The following is a 14,451-nucleotide window of genomic DNA, read 5'->3' on the forward strand; positions in this document are numbered from 1 at the left end:
CTAATAGTGTAATACTATACAACCATCTCTATGGTTCCGTCGAATTTATTCCGTCTTAGCCCTTGGCTCAATAACCTTCGTCTTCTGAATGAAAAGTTGCCTCTCCATAAACTTGAGTCCCTCGTCGATTAATCTGATACACATTAGTTTACGTCTCAGGGCATTGATGGGATAGATAGACTTACATAACTGGTGCGCTTATCACTAGGACCGCCTTCCACTCGTTCCAGTTTAGTGGGAGAATCGAGAAGAGTGATTGTAAGATAGGTGTGTAAAGGAGGGCGAAGTGCAGAGCCATAGATAGAGTGATGGCATAAACGAGCATCATGTTCTCCCAAAGTGGGAGAGTAAGCAGTGACTCGCTAGAAGAAAGAGCGTTCATGGCGTTGAGCATCTCGATGACGACGAGGATGGATAGAGAAACAGTAGAGGCCGACTTGGCCATGTCATCAGAGAACATTTGGCAGCCAATCTCCGGAAACTGAGTCGAGCAGCGGTGGAAGTGAGACAACTGCCAGAAGGAGATTTGAGGACCTTCAGAATTGTACATGAACCACCAAGCATAACCAGCTACTGTTGCGAGACCTACGTAGATACCGATAACCATGTAGCGGAAGAACAACCAGCCACCAATAAGAGGCTCATCACGCTTTCTTGGTCTCCTTCTCATGATATCATGATCTGGTGGGTTGAATGAGAGAGCAGTGGCAGGGAGACCATCGGTGACCAAGTTGACCCAAAGGAGTTGGACTGGAATGAGAGCTTCAGGCATACCAGCGGCAGCCGTGAGGAAAATAGACACGACCTCTCCGATGTTGGATGAGATCAAGTAACGGATGAATTGTTGGGTGTTGTTGTAGATAGAGCGTCCTTCTTCGATCGCAACTTCAATGGTAGCAAAGTTATCATCAGCGAGAACCATATCAGAAGCCAATTTGGCAACGTCAGTTCCAGAGCCCATGGCAACTCCAATATCAGCTTTCTTAAGTGCAGGAGCGTCATTGACACCGTCACCAGTCATAGCAACAACATCGCCGTTGGATTGAAGGAGATCAACCAACTTCGACTTGTGGGTTGGCTCAACACGTGAGAACAGAGATGCGGTTTGGGCAGCCTTCAATTGCTCGCTTTCGCTAAGCTGATCAAACTCCCGTCCAGTAAAGCTCTTGCCCTCGAGATTTTCGCGCTCCCCAAAGACACCAATCTGTCGACAGATAGTCTCGGCGGTATTGCGGTTGTCGCCCGTGATGACAATAACACGGATTCCAGCTTCTTTACATTTCGCAATGGAGGCCGCTACTTCCGGACGTGGTGGATCCTCCATGCCGACAAGACCCAGGAGGGTCAACTTTTGCTCCAGTTTCGAATAGTCGGCGGTAGATTTAGCTGATTTCAGAAGTGGGTTGGATGAAACATCGTCAAGACTGGCTAGTGCAATGACACGAAGGCCTTTGTTTCCATAGTCTTCAACTTCCTTGAGTAACAATTGAGAGAGATTCTTGGACAGTGGGACTCTCTTCCCGTTGGATCCAACGAGAGTGTGAGTGCAGCGGTCAATGATAGATTCGGGGGCGCCTTTAACCAAGAGTCTTTGGGATTTCTTGTCACCCACAAGGACGGACATGCTCTTCCGATCACGGGAGAATTCGTATGTGGCAAGACGAGGACTTCGCTTCTCATACCAGGAGCTCATAAGGTGGAGCGCATCAGATGCGGCGACACCAGCTCTGGTCTGGTTGTGCGCCTCATCATTGGTACCAATCTTCTCAGTCAGTACACGGAGGGCGCCTTCGGTAGGCTCTCCAACGTTGGAGTAATAGCCGGTCTTTGAGTCGAAGGCCAGTTGTGCGTCGTTGCAAAGTGCTGCGACCTCGGTAATTTGAAATACTGTAGCAGACTTTCCAGCAAGATGTGGAATTTCTTTGCCATTAGATGTAACCTTTCCATGAGGAGCAAACGTCGTTCCTTCGACCTGGAACTCCTCAAGATCATTGCCGGCCTCGTTGATGAAGACTACTTTTCTGACACTCATTTGGTTGGTAGTCAAGGTTCCAGTCTTGTCTGAGCAGATTACACTACAACTTCCAAGAGTCTCAACTGATGGCAAGCTTCGAACAACCGCGTTCTTCGCAGCCATCTTGCGCGTACCAAGTGCTAGACATGTTGTAATCACAACAGCTAGACCTTCTGGAATAGCTGCGACACCGAGAGAAACGGCAATTTTGAGGTAATAAATAGCTCCCTTTGCAAGTCCACCGTGGGACTCATCACTGAAGTGAGGAATATTGATCAGCCAGACAGCGATGCAGATAAGTGAGATGACCTTTGCCAAAGTATCTCCAAAATCGTTTAGTTTTTGCTTCAGTGGGGTGGGCTCTGAAATCTGGGCAACGATGCTTTCGTGGATGTCTCCGATAGCTGTATTTGATCCAGTGAGGACTACAATTGCTGTAGCGTGTCCTGTGACCACGGTGGTTCCGGAGAAAAGTGTGTTGATCTGATCCTGCTTCACAGCTTGAATATCCTTGACTGGCTCGGTGTCCTTTCCAACACTTTCGCTCTCCCCGGTAAGGATTGCCTGGTCGACCGCGAAACTGTTACTCTGGATGCTCAACACCCTGCAGTCTGCTGGAATTCTGTCTCCAACGGCAATCGAAATGATATCTCCTGGAACCAATTCCTCCGCCTTGACCCTTGTAACATGACCATCTCGAATAACCTTCGCTTCGTTTGCAGAATATTCTTGTAATGCGGCAATCGCCTTCTCGGCGCTGCTTTCTTGTGATACTCCGACGACCGCGTTAAGAATCAGAATAGTAAGAATCTATAGACGTCAGCACAAGCTTGCCAAAAAAAAGTCTTCTAGTACTTACAACTGCTGGATCTACAAAAGCAGCCCAGCCCCCATCTTCCTCGAAAAGCGCCAGCACAAAGGAAATTGCTGCGGATCCCAATAGAATTATAACAAGCTGATCTTTGAATTGCTCCAGAATCAGTTCCCATAGAGGAGTTGGGGGATCTTCCGCGATTGCTAAGGAAAGTTAGCTCTTTGCCTTCAAAGAATAGGCCGATGTATGTACCGTTACGACCATATTTTTCCCTCGAAGCGTTGATTTGCGCCTCTGATAATCCCTGTGTTTCTGTGACTGAGAAGTGCTTCAGCACCTCACCAGTCGATTTCGAAAATGCGTTTTCCATAACTACAAAGTTGCAGAAATCATAGAATCAGCTTTTCCGTGAGATTTAGAGAAAAGGACTGTTCGGTCTTCTTCGAAGAGGACACTTTTGTTAGCCGAGGTTCCGCCGTGTTCTAGTTCCTGACTACTATGCGACTTGTAGAATTACTGGCAACAGAAAATTTGCGGATAATATTTCTGTGATTCTGTGCTTGATCGAAGTAGAGTTGAGTTTTCAGTTAAAATTCCAATAAAGCGTTGGCCAATTTATTTATTTAACTTGGAATTTGTAAATCTGTCCTCAAGGTACTCCGAGGTTTGGCGCTATCATTGCCACAATTCCCCAGCAAGCGAATCCATAATCAAAAGGTGGGGGATCTAGTCTATGACATTCTAGAATTCTTCACAAAGTAGGTCTCTCTAGCAGTAAGTAATCCTTCAAGTCTTGCACATTTTCTCATACATTCTTCCTACTTCATCCTCGCCACGTTATCGAAGCGAGAGGTATCACAGTCACCGAATAAAGAGCATCACAAATGGCGTCCAGCGAAGAGCCCCTCATGTACCCCGCACAGCTTCAAGCAGCAATGCAAGCTATATTTTATGCTTAAAACAGTCTTTCAGCCTCAAATCTCCCATCATTCATCACAGCAAGCTTCCGTGTAATTTGAACACTCATCCCATCTCCGGTCTGAAGTCCATCCTTCCAGTCTGACGATTTCCATCTTCTGAAGTTTTCCTGGATCGTCTTCCACCTATATCATTTCAAGTCTCTTTGATTGTCACAACATCTATTTGTTATGTTTTACTCATTTGGTTTACTCAGAACACGATTGTATTTGAGGGAAGTATATTATTTTGACGCGCTTCATCACTCATGATTGGAGGATCCTGTCTTTTTCAGATTCTCGTCTTCAATGACATATTTTGCCAAATATTGATAACTTGTTTCACTTCTACTTTGATATATAGGCGTGTTTTATAAGCACTTCAACATTATGGACTCATTCCAAACAATTCTAAAGCTGAGTTTTCCACTGTAAGCTGCCCAATATCTTTAGAATTGTCACCTGGATTTCTGCAAATTTGATACAGTAAACGCAATTATTTCCATGGAGAAAAGTCTGATGCACTGAAATTTGCTTCAGGCATGAAATCAAAATCGAGTGAGAGACCATCTCCACTAACTGCAGGATTATAAAATAGTCCAACGATACTTTCTCCACGAATAAGAACATGGGGTAAATCAAGCCAGAGAGAAGATGAGCAGGTACTAAGGTACTTCCCTGAATTGAAAGCCCATGAGTGAACTTGCCGCTGTTGATGCGGTCACTCACATGCCACTCCAGAGTCGCTGTGACACATTCAGGAAGGTACAATGGAGTTGCTGGCATTCAGTTCTTTCTTAGACGTCAGAGTCTTCGTGCATACTAGACTTGGGCCAAAACTTGCTCCTACGTGTCACACAATCAAACTTGGCTTTTGTTGTCAATAGCAGCATTTTTTTTAAAAAGGGAAAGATTCGTGTTTGGGAACTTAGCTCATTGACCAGCTCACTCGCTTCATATCTACTCGTCAAATTGACCATTGGACAAATCTCTTAACGATCAGATCATCCCACGACATGCCCTTACCAAGGAAATGGGCAACATTCTTATCGTGTTTAATAGTTGGGATTTTTATCTGGGCAATCGAGGAATGTTTTGAGGTGCAGCCGGACCTGATTTACTCTCCTGCGATACAATCGCCAAATATATCGGATTCGGAAGATCAGGAAATTCCTGTCCTGATTAAACATACTGACGGTGATAGAGCATGGAGGCCAACGATGACTCCGAAGTACCGACCTGGAAGCATTAAGCGTATCGGAGAGGCATATACGAAAACCATCATCGTACCAAAGACCCAGGAAGACGATGTGGAATGGATTTCCGAGGGTTTTAGAGACGATCCATACGTACGCTCTATTATCTACGTGGTAGATGATGTGACAGCAGAATTTCATACTCCAAGGAACAAAGGTCATGAAGTGATCGCCTACTTAAGCTACATCATCGAAAACTACAGCAATCTGTCAGATGTTAACATCTTTTTACATTCACATCGATTTTCCTGGCACAACAACGACTTACTAGATTTTGATACTGTTCAGATGATTACGCATCTATCATCCGAACGAGTGCAGAGAGTTGGGTATATGAATATGCGTTGTCATTGGAGCCCAGGATGTCCTTCGGTATGGTGACACATTTTTAATGCTATCCGCATATTACGTACGCTTGCTGACCTTAAAATTCTGAGCAGTGGATGCATCCTGGCAATATAGAAGAAGACATCAACAAACAGGAGGAGTCAATCCTCGCAAGATCCTGGACCGAGATATTTCCCCTTGACCCAATCCCAAAAGTGTTAGCGCAGCCTTGCTGTGCACAATTTGCCATATCCAAAGACAGGATCACAAGTCTGCCATTGGCTAGATATGTTTTCTTCCGAGAGTGGCTTCTCAGGACGTCTTTGTCGGATTACATCAGTGGCAGAGTGTGGGAGTACTTGTGGCAGTATATTTTCACCGGGCAACACGTCGTGTGTCCAGCGGAGCATGTGTGCTACTGTGACGGTTATGGAATCTGCTTTGGTGGAGAGGAAGAATACAGCATATTCGATCGCCAGATGAAGGAGATGGGAGGATTAGAGGAAGAACTGAAAGAAGTGCAAGAGATGCAAGAACGCTTCGACGCGGCATCGGAGGAGGAAAGGAGAGAGCTTCCAAAGCCAGAGACTGGACTCGATATGGAACTAGCTCAGAGAATTCAGGGTCTGAGGACCTGGTGCGAAAACAGGAAGCTGGAAGCAAAAGCTCGTGGAGATGTTGCGGTGAACCGGGCGATTGAAGCCGGGACGGAGTGGAAACAGGACGAGAGGTTTTGACTCGTTCTCGTGGTGGACGATAATTGCAACGCCGCACTGATCTCCTGTCGTATTGAATGGGCCAAGAAATCATGGGGTAAGACTTCAATAACAGAAATAGTTCGTCCACTTTGGGAAAGAGAAGCACCGGCTAGCTGCGAGGTGTTGGGATCAAGTGGTCGGAGAATTACCAGGTTGCGAAGAGGCCGTGCGATCAGGACTTGGTTAGATCTGTAGAATTTCATCGAGATCAGATGGATGGGCAGCGTCGTACTGGAAGATCCGAATTTTGGTCGGGAAAACCAGGTCGGAAAATGCATTGTTGAGATTCCAAAGGTCGATGAAAGTATGTCTGCATTTTTTGCTCTCGACCTTTCGATCCAATGACACGGTGATGCTAGTGAAAGGCTGCGAAAGGATTAGAAGAAGAGCTTTAGCGTTACCTCATCCACAATCAATTTGAAGAGATCCATGGGTTGTCTTATTTCGCCCAGGGCTCATGTATCTAGGCGGCGGTGTTATTTTCCCTTTCCACCTTTTCGTCCAGGAATCATGGTCGAGCATGGAGAAAGAATGATGAAGACACCATTCCGATGTCATTGTACTCCTTCCCCGAGGATGAGTACTCGTAGACATGGGCCGTGATCTGTAAAGGTGCCCAGATACTCGTTTCAAAAGTCTGGCTCCCGTTGGCGTGTAACCACGCTGTTACCTCGATGCGGATGATGTTGGTATTCCGGTCGAACACTGATTGCTTGTCTTGTCAAACGAAAGACAATAGTCTCGTGGCAACACACGGACTGCGAGGTACAGTTGAAGTACACACGAATATCCCCAGCACAGGTCGTGCAGGGATAAACTCCTTCCGGAACCCAGTCACCAGAGTCTTGCTGAAATCGGATCTGCAAGTAATCTAGTACCTGGGTCGTGTCGCAGCGCAGGGGGCCCAGGAAAGGATATTTGTCCGATGCACGATCGAACAGCAGATTTACGCAATCTTGGGAAAGTGTCAAAATTCATAGTTCACATAGAACCTGGAAGCCTTTCATGTTCCAACCTAACATTGGAAAGTGTTGACCACCAGCCACAATCGCGTATGTTTTGAGTGTCTCTTCTTCACCGTTGATGTTTTAGTCGCCGGCACCGTCCACCGGGTGGCTACTACGAGCAACCACAACAATGAGTACCACAGTTGATGTCGCCGAGATAATTGCTTTTGCTATCCAAGTCCATATAAGCAGACAGTGACCCGCCGGTTCAGACTTCCTAGAAGCTGCAGCGAGATCGTCTTGTCAGCGCTGTCGCTCGCAGTGGCATGGAAGGCCGAGAATCTCACGATCCTGCATCAGTAGTTGAGATGCCGAATGTTCTTTCCCAATGTACAGACTAGCGAGCAGTCACTTCATTCGGCTTCACCTGACCTGTTTCCATGGCTACACGAGGACGGTGACCTTTCGAGCAGGTTGAGCCATCATGTTCCAATCCCTCGAGGACTGCGTCACCGGCCGCCATTAGACTTTTGGCCTACAGAACGATGGACCTCAATCGAAGTATCTTCGACCACACCACACATGTCCTTGGGAAATGCACCAGCAGGAACTCTATCCCTCTATCCCTCTGTCCCTCTGTCCCGACCTGATATCCCCACCCGCGAGTGTCTCGACTGCTCTCCCCATCTGGTACGGCACTGTTTCTCGCCGTACCTTTATCACTCTCTGCTCTTCTCCTTCTCGTCATATCTTCCTCGATAGTCGACTCTCGTCCCTCGTCCATCACAACAATCATGCATCCATAAGATATGTCAACGCAGCTTATTGGCCTTCCACCCGCTGTGTCTCGTCCGCCCTCTTCATCTTCAGCAGCGACTCTCTTACTTCATGGTTCGCTCGACTCTGTTCGGCTTTCTCTAGCCCCTGGGTAGTCTCTGCCAGCGTGCGATCGAGGACGAGAACAGCCTAGTTGCAGAACCCAGATAGCGCCCCGGACCACTGCGATGACAGAAAAAGACCAGCCAGCGCCTCCTGCACGGCCCTCAGCGGATTCCAAGAACCACCAGATCCAGGAAGACGACGGAGAGAAGTCTTTTATCAGCACCTCACCGCGGCGACATGCACCGGGTTGGTCGTTGGTAAGTGGTGATCTCTTAGTCTTTCCCTTCCCAGATACACACACATACCTAGGTACATAAGAATTCTTGTTTGCCGACCGGCTCTCACAATTCAACCCATCATTTTTGCATATCTATCGTGCATCACCCCCCAGTCCTTCACGCTCAGATCCCTAACCCTGTTGTCCATTATTGGCCGTTCGTGGATCGACATATTGGAAACTTTTCTGTACAAGTACCGCCATGACAGTACGTCAGTTCCAGGATAGCTTACATATTTACTATTAGTTTCCTATGCCCTTGACTGTTAATCAAAACCCGCCTCCTGAAAGACCTCTACCTTCCCTCCCATCATATATGGATAGCGATACAGATTCAAGTACGGGCGCTGCAGAAGTGAGAGATATTCCACTATACCGAAATCGCGGACAGTCCTCCATATCATCATCCAAGAAGAAGCATTCATTGGAGCGGTCTCGAGGGTCACCAAAACAGGAAGTCCGTACACATATACTCATCGCACAGTCACCAAAAACGCCAGTGCATGCACCGACAAGAGTAAGGTTCGTGAAAAGCATGACACTTCGAAAACGATCGCTGATTTCCTTCAAGTAGTAGACGTCCCCCAGAAAGATTTCAGCAATACGATTTCAGCGACCTCGCATACGTAACAGAGCCAGTAGCTGAACCAGAGCCTGAAAGTCCGTCTTATATCTCCGCGATCAAGGAGAAATCATCAGCAATGCCTTTCTCTGACCATGGCTCTACAGTCGAGTCCAGACCACGCTCAAGACACTCCCAAAATGGCTCTATCATGTCGTCGCAGACACATTCCACCTCGTTGCCCTCCCTTGCGCCACTGCAGCACAAGATTTTAGACGAACATGATTTACTCGAACCGCTGAATGAGGAGGACATCGATCCTGGATCATTCGATTTGGTTGCACCACCCAACTCAGAAGTGTTCAAAGCATACTCTCTAGAAACAAGATCAGAGCAGGTCTTTTCGACGGAACATCTCAAAATTATCTTTGCAGATCCATCTCTTCTCTTACAATTCACTTCATTCCTCAGTGCCCAGCGACCAAGCTCGGTGCCCATCTTAATTTACTATCTTGATGCAGTCAAAGCTCTCAAGGCGATCAATTATGCAAATGCCATTGCAGAAGCATTAGAACCTATTTCCGGCTACGATTTTACAGCAAATATGGTTAAATGCACAGTTAACGAAGATCTTAAGGAGAAAGCTAGACACAGTTTTGATGTAATGGTTAGAGAAGACTTACCGGCTTTTATCGCATCAACGTATACTCAATCGGTCAGCCTGTCGATACAGAGAAGGATCACTGGAACATTGCCGCCGCACTTGCGAGAGGCTTCAGAGGGCCTTGCCGAGGTGTTCTGTTTGACAGATCCTTCGAGGCCAGACAATCCTATTGTGTTCGCGTCCGAAGGTACGAATGCTATTTTTGGGAGGATGTGCCAGTATGCTAACGCTCTCCAGAATTTCACCGGACTACGCAGTATGGTATGTCTTACGTCCTTGGGAGAAACTGCAGATTCTTGCAGGGTCCAAAGACGAGCCCACACAGCGTGAGAAGGTTGAGGGATGCTGTCGATGCCGGCCGAGAACATTGCGAGGTTTTCTTAAATTAGTAAGTCAGACTGCGTTTGCATTCGAGTGTGTTCTAACCAGGTAATCAGTCGACGTGATGGTTCTCCTTTCATGAACCTTCTCATGACTGCTCCGCTCTGCGACAGCCGTGGAACGATACGATATTTCATTGGCGCTCAAGTCGATGTTTCTGGTTTAGTTAAGGATTGCGTTGATCTGGAATCATTACGGCGCTTGGTTGACAGGGCTGAAAATGTGGATGGGGACGAAACTCCGCATGCGAGTGGTGACCAGGAGATGCCTCCAAAGGACGAATTTCAGGAGCTAAGCGAGATGTTGAACTTACAAGAGCTCGACACGGTGCGGAGATGGGGTGGAAGGATGCACAAGGAGTCGCACCAAGAAGTGCAGGACACCAACTACGCATCCGGAAACTGGTCGAAACCCAGACTACTAATCAACAATAGCCCCGATGGCAAAAACTTCGAGTCTATAAGCCGACCAAGCGGGAAATTAAGCGGAATATACGAGAACTACCTCCTCGTACGCCCATTTCCAAGCTTACGAATCTTGTTCGTAAGTCCAAGTCTACGGGTTCCGGGTATTTTGCAAAGCCCCTTCATGGCGAAGATAGGTGGCTCATCTCGAGTCCGTGAAGAATTGACACAAGCGCTTGCAGACGGGCGCGGTGTGACTGCAAAGGTTCGATGGGTATCGAAGAATGATCCCGAGGGTCGAAATAGATGGATTCACTGCACTCCGTTGATCGGTAGTAATGGAGCCATCGGTGTTTGGATCGTTATAATTGTGGATGATGAAAGCACTCCGGCTGGGAAGAAGTTCAAGATGGCTCCACCAGTCGACCCAAAATTTGGCCGGTCTGTTGCACCTTCAAGAGATTCAGGGAGTTTGAGAGATTTTGCAATGTCTCACAATGCACACACAAGAGAAGGCAGTGTGAAAGGAGCCGAAAGCTTGAGGAGTTATCGTGAGTTGGAGACTGGTCGAAGTGCCAGCCCTTATAGTCTGAGGATAGGATGATTGAGATAAATGGGTGGATACTGGGGTGGATTAGAGGTAATGCTTGCAAAGGTACATAATAAGGCTTGGGTGGCTATGGAATTGCTTCTTTCGCATCGGTGGGTTGGCTGTCTATATACGCTTTGCATGGGGTTCGCTTACACTTGGGGTTGGCGCATGAGAGGGACAGTTGTGAGGTTTGACTTCCGATGCCTCGTAGAAACAGTTAATGAGACGGAGACGTGGATGGTGTAGAGTAGCTGAGCAGTAGTATAATACCAGAGAAATGAGAATGAGGGTGAGCAAAATATAGAGATTGCTTTTATAATAGGCTACATGGACATCACTTTGGCCCTTGTCACGGTGCAAGCGTAAATACAAAAGTTCATAAGCACCTTTAACACGATATACTCGTTCATGGTAGCCCAGTAGTGTAAGTACGGTTCTCACACAAATTACTCGGATAAAGATAATATTCGCGAGAGGGTTTCAATGGAATATGTACACTTTTGTAATCGAACCCCCGCCCGCTGCAATAACAAAAATCAAAGAATCCTTGGTTATCCTGTACGCCTTGAAAGATGCAAGTGAACCTATGCGAATTTACTCAACGACCAAGAATCCAGCGGACTGTTCCAACGTCTCTCGAGCCTCCTCATAGCCTCGCGGACAAAATGGGTATATTTAAAAACGGTCCGCCTGCTTGGTTGAGATTGGTAACTCTGGTTAATCCGCTAATGGTATTTCCAGTAACTTTTTTATGTGCAATGATACTGATCTACCACTTGAAGAAAGAAATGACACGATCAATGTAGAGGCTATTCAGCCTCGTATCTTATGTGTCTTTGGTGGCTGTTGTATAATGTCATGCCGAGATGATTGTGTTCGTTTAGTAATACTTGTTAACACTAGTTGAACTCATATCAGCTCGCTTTGGTGGTGGTGGTGGAGCTTTCTTGGCACGACTTGGAGGAGGTGGAGGTGGCCCCTTGCGACCATTTGAAGTATTGTTCAAAGCAGAATAGCTTGCAGAGCGGCTAGCCACACTTCCGTGCGATGTAGCAGGGCTTACGGACCGTTCGCCATATGATCTATCAGGGCTGGCACTGTTCATGGTTGAGTCATCCGATGGATCACCAAACAAATCGCCGCCAGTGTTTACTCGATTGGAGGGACGTAACGTGGCCCTCAGGTTGCCAACGTCGTGCGGAACTTGATGCTTACGACTGTCAGACACGGGAGTCAGTTCGCGGTAGATTGATGTTGGTCCTTGGAATGTAGACGATCTGGTGGCAGTAGGGCGGCGTGGTGAGCGAGGAGCTGGGTAGTCATACTCGGTATATTCATCTGGGCTGTTCATCTGCGTATTAAGCTTGGAGGTAGAGGCTACACGGCCTTGAGATCGGATAGATGGCCGGACTGGTTCCTCTGGCACAGGAGGTTCGTCGTAAGCTGAGTATCGTTCTGCATAATCATGTGCTGTGTTGGCTCGAGATCGCGGAGCTGGACGTCTGTTATCACGCCCTGGAGATGAAGTTTGCCTAGAAGTATATTAGCAATTGTCGAAGATATATTTCCGGGAGGTTCATACCCTGCAGGCCAGTCTCTCTTCATACGGAGAAGCTCGTCACGACATCTGTCATAGTATTCGAGCTCGGCATCAACGAAAGCTCCCAAGTCAGAGACACTCTCTGCCTCTGCCTCCTTGATATCTTGCATCCGCCGGACCACATCTTCGCTGGACTCCTCATATTTAGCCTTCTGGGATCTCAATTCCTCCTCAACTCTGAAGTCTTCTTTTTTGGCCTTTTGCATTTTCGAGAGGGATGCATCGTATGCTAATCGTCGGTTTTCGAGCTTCTTTCTCGCAGCCTGTGGAAGTCAGCAGGAAACTCGTTTTGGACTTGCTCTGTACTGACCTGGTATTCCTTCATCATGGCCAACGATCGCTCTAGAGACTCGAGCCAACCATTTGTAGCATTTACCACATAGGTCTCCTGGATTCTCGCGATTCTCTCATTCGCTCTACCCATGCCTGTAATTTGTCAGATCAACCCGTGGCATGGAATAACTCAACACGCACTGATTAAGCAATTTCCAAATTCAGAGTCCGGCTCAAAGTCCTCGCCGTGATTTATCATGGTCTGACCCATATATCCCACAGGGAGCGTTTTCTCTTTGTCCTCGGCTTCGTTGCGCTTCGAGAGCGACTTGACGTAGGAAGTCATCGATTTGTGCAGTCTGACCATGCCTATCTGCTGTTAGCTGTCATTCGTTTCTCAGATCTGCCGTGCAAGCTACCATCATGGCGAAGCTCCATCTCTGTTTCAAGAGACTTGAATTCGTCGGAAACATTGGTCTTGACTTCTCCGCCCATCTTCTCCCCGGCCCATTGCTTGACCCTGTCGAGCTTCTTGTTGATATTCATGTTGGCGTTAGGGTTTTGTTGATGTGCGGCTTGTTTTGCTAAGAATCCAAATGGTATCCAATTCCTAGGGGGGAATTGGCAGTCGTCTTAACAAATGCGTGTTCGTAGTAGGAATGCTCCTGGTGATCGTTATTTACGTAGATGGCAACGCAAAGTTGGTTGTCGTCACGAGAAGAACGGGAAAGCCACAATAGTTGGGGATTTATCCAAAGAGCGGAATTGTGATTGCAGATTAATTGAGTCGAGTGGCGGAAGCGACGGTGGTTGGGGGTGTGAAAGTCGAAACCACGAAGGTCGATATCACGGCGAATTAAGATCGAAGAGAGCGATATGATCCCGGCGCAGACGGAAGATCAGGTTGATCTGAATGGAGGATGGGACGATGAGCGTCGGAGACCTGGGTCGATTCCAGTATGGTTATGGTTTTTGGGTTGGGGGATGGCGGAAAGAGTGGAGAGATAAGAGTTGTTGCGTGGAAGGGGGGCGGGCGATGGCGACTGCTGAATTCATGCAAAGCAGGAGCAAAACAACAAAGGGACCGAAGGTGCAAAGGGGAGAAAGAGAGACCCTTTTGAGTCGGATCGAATCAGTTGATGAGCAATAACGCAATTCTCCAAGCATCCAATAATAGCAATCCATCACACGCAGGAGGAGTTCAACCCCTTACTACTTTTTCGACTTCCATTCATCCCAAGGTTTCTCTTTCTCTTTCCATACGAGAAACAACACCAGCCAAGCCGCCTTTTTTTAATTATCACCAACCCCTGAAGCCACGCACTACAGACGCAGTGGCATCGTCCACACCTCCCACACCGGATGAACGAGGCGACAGGCACGGAGTTTGGTGGTTGACTGCAGCTGCATATGTTGGTAGCAAATGACACTTCCACACTGTTCCTCCTGGACTCCTCCCTCACACTCCTCGGCGCTCACTCACGCACCTGAGCTTCCATCTTCAACTCGCTTACCCTTTGAGTCTTTGACGCTTCCAACTTCAAACAAAGTCCAGACTCACGCGATCATCTCTTTCTAGACCGTTGGTCCACAGATTGTTTTAGAGCGCGATCCAACCTCGAGTTACTTGTTAGAGCCCGCGACTACCAGTCGTCTGCAGTATTTTCGCGGCACCAGCCTCGCCCCAAACACCACGAACCTGGTTGCAAAGCAGGCAGGTGGGCAGTGGCTCAACACTACGACT

General features: G+C 47.6%; 4 protein-coding genes across 4 annotated transcripts; 2 read left to right on the forward strand and 2 right to left on the reverse strand.

Annotated features, from left to right (window-relative positions):
- Positions 1 to 45: 45 nt before the first annotated feature.
- GLAREA_05410 (Calcium ATPase, transmembrane M) lies at positions 46 to 3,198 on the reverse strand (the record flags this gene model as incomplete). The annotated part of the gene is made up of 4 exons (XM_008078699.1): positions 46 to 133; positions 186 to 2,824; positions 2,874 to 3,031; positions 3,081 to 3,198. 4 exons carry the CDS (start codon positions 3,196 to 3,198, stop codon positions 46 to 48), a joined length of 3,003 nt encoding a protein of 1,000 aa, XP_008076890.1.
- A 1,602-nt stretch (positions 3,199 to 4,800) lies between these two features.
- Positions 4,801 to 6,104, forward strand: GLAREA_05411 (uncharacterized protein; the record flags this gene model as incomplete). Its single annotated transcript, XM_008078700.1, has 2 exons — positions 4,801 to 5,412; positions 5,481 to 6,104. 2 exons carry the CDS (start codon positions 4,801 to 4,803, stop codon positions 6,102 to 6,104), a joined length of 1,236 nt encoding a protein of 411 aa, XP_008076891.1.
- A 1,972-nt stretch (positions 6,105 to 8,076) lies between these two features.
- On the forward strand, positions 8,077 to 10,846 carry GLAREA_05412 (PYP-like sensor (PAS); the record flags this gene model as incomplete). Its single annotated transcript, XM_008078701.1, has 5 exons — positions 8,077 to 8,211; positions 8,479 to 8,753; positions 8,806 to 9,644; positions 9,695 to 9,845; positions 9,895 to 10,846. 5 exons carry the CDS (start codon positions 8,077 to 8,079, stop codon positions 10,844 to 10,846), a joined length of 2,352 nt encoding a protein of 783 aa, XP_008076892.1.
- Positions 10,847 to 11,714: 868 nt separating this feature from the next.
- On the reverse strand, positions 11,715 to 13,253 carry GLAREA_05413 (BAR/IMD; the record flags this gene model as incomplete). The annotated part of the gene is made up of 5 exons (XM_008078702.1): positions 11,715 to 12,366; positions 12,417 to 12,697; positions 12,745 to 12,860; positions 12,909 to 13,076; positions 13,127 to 13,253. 5 exons carry the CDS (start codon positions 13,251 to 13,253, stop codon positions 11,715 to 11,717), a joined length of 1,344 nt encoding a protein of 447 aa, XP_008076893.1.
- Positions 13,254 to 14,451: the final 1,198 nt, after the last annotated feature.

Source organism: Glarea lozoyensis (genome assembly GCF_000409485.1).
Source record: "Glarea lozoyensis ATCC 20868 chromosome Unknown GLAREA10, whole genome shotgun sequence".
Taxonomy (NCBI): Eukaryota; Fungi; Ascomycota; class Leotiomycetes; order Helotiales; family Helotiaceae; genus Glarea; species Glarea lozoyensis.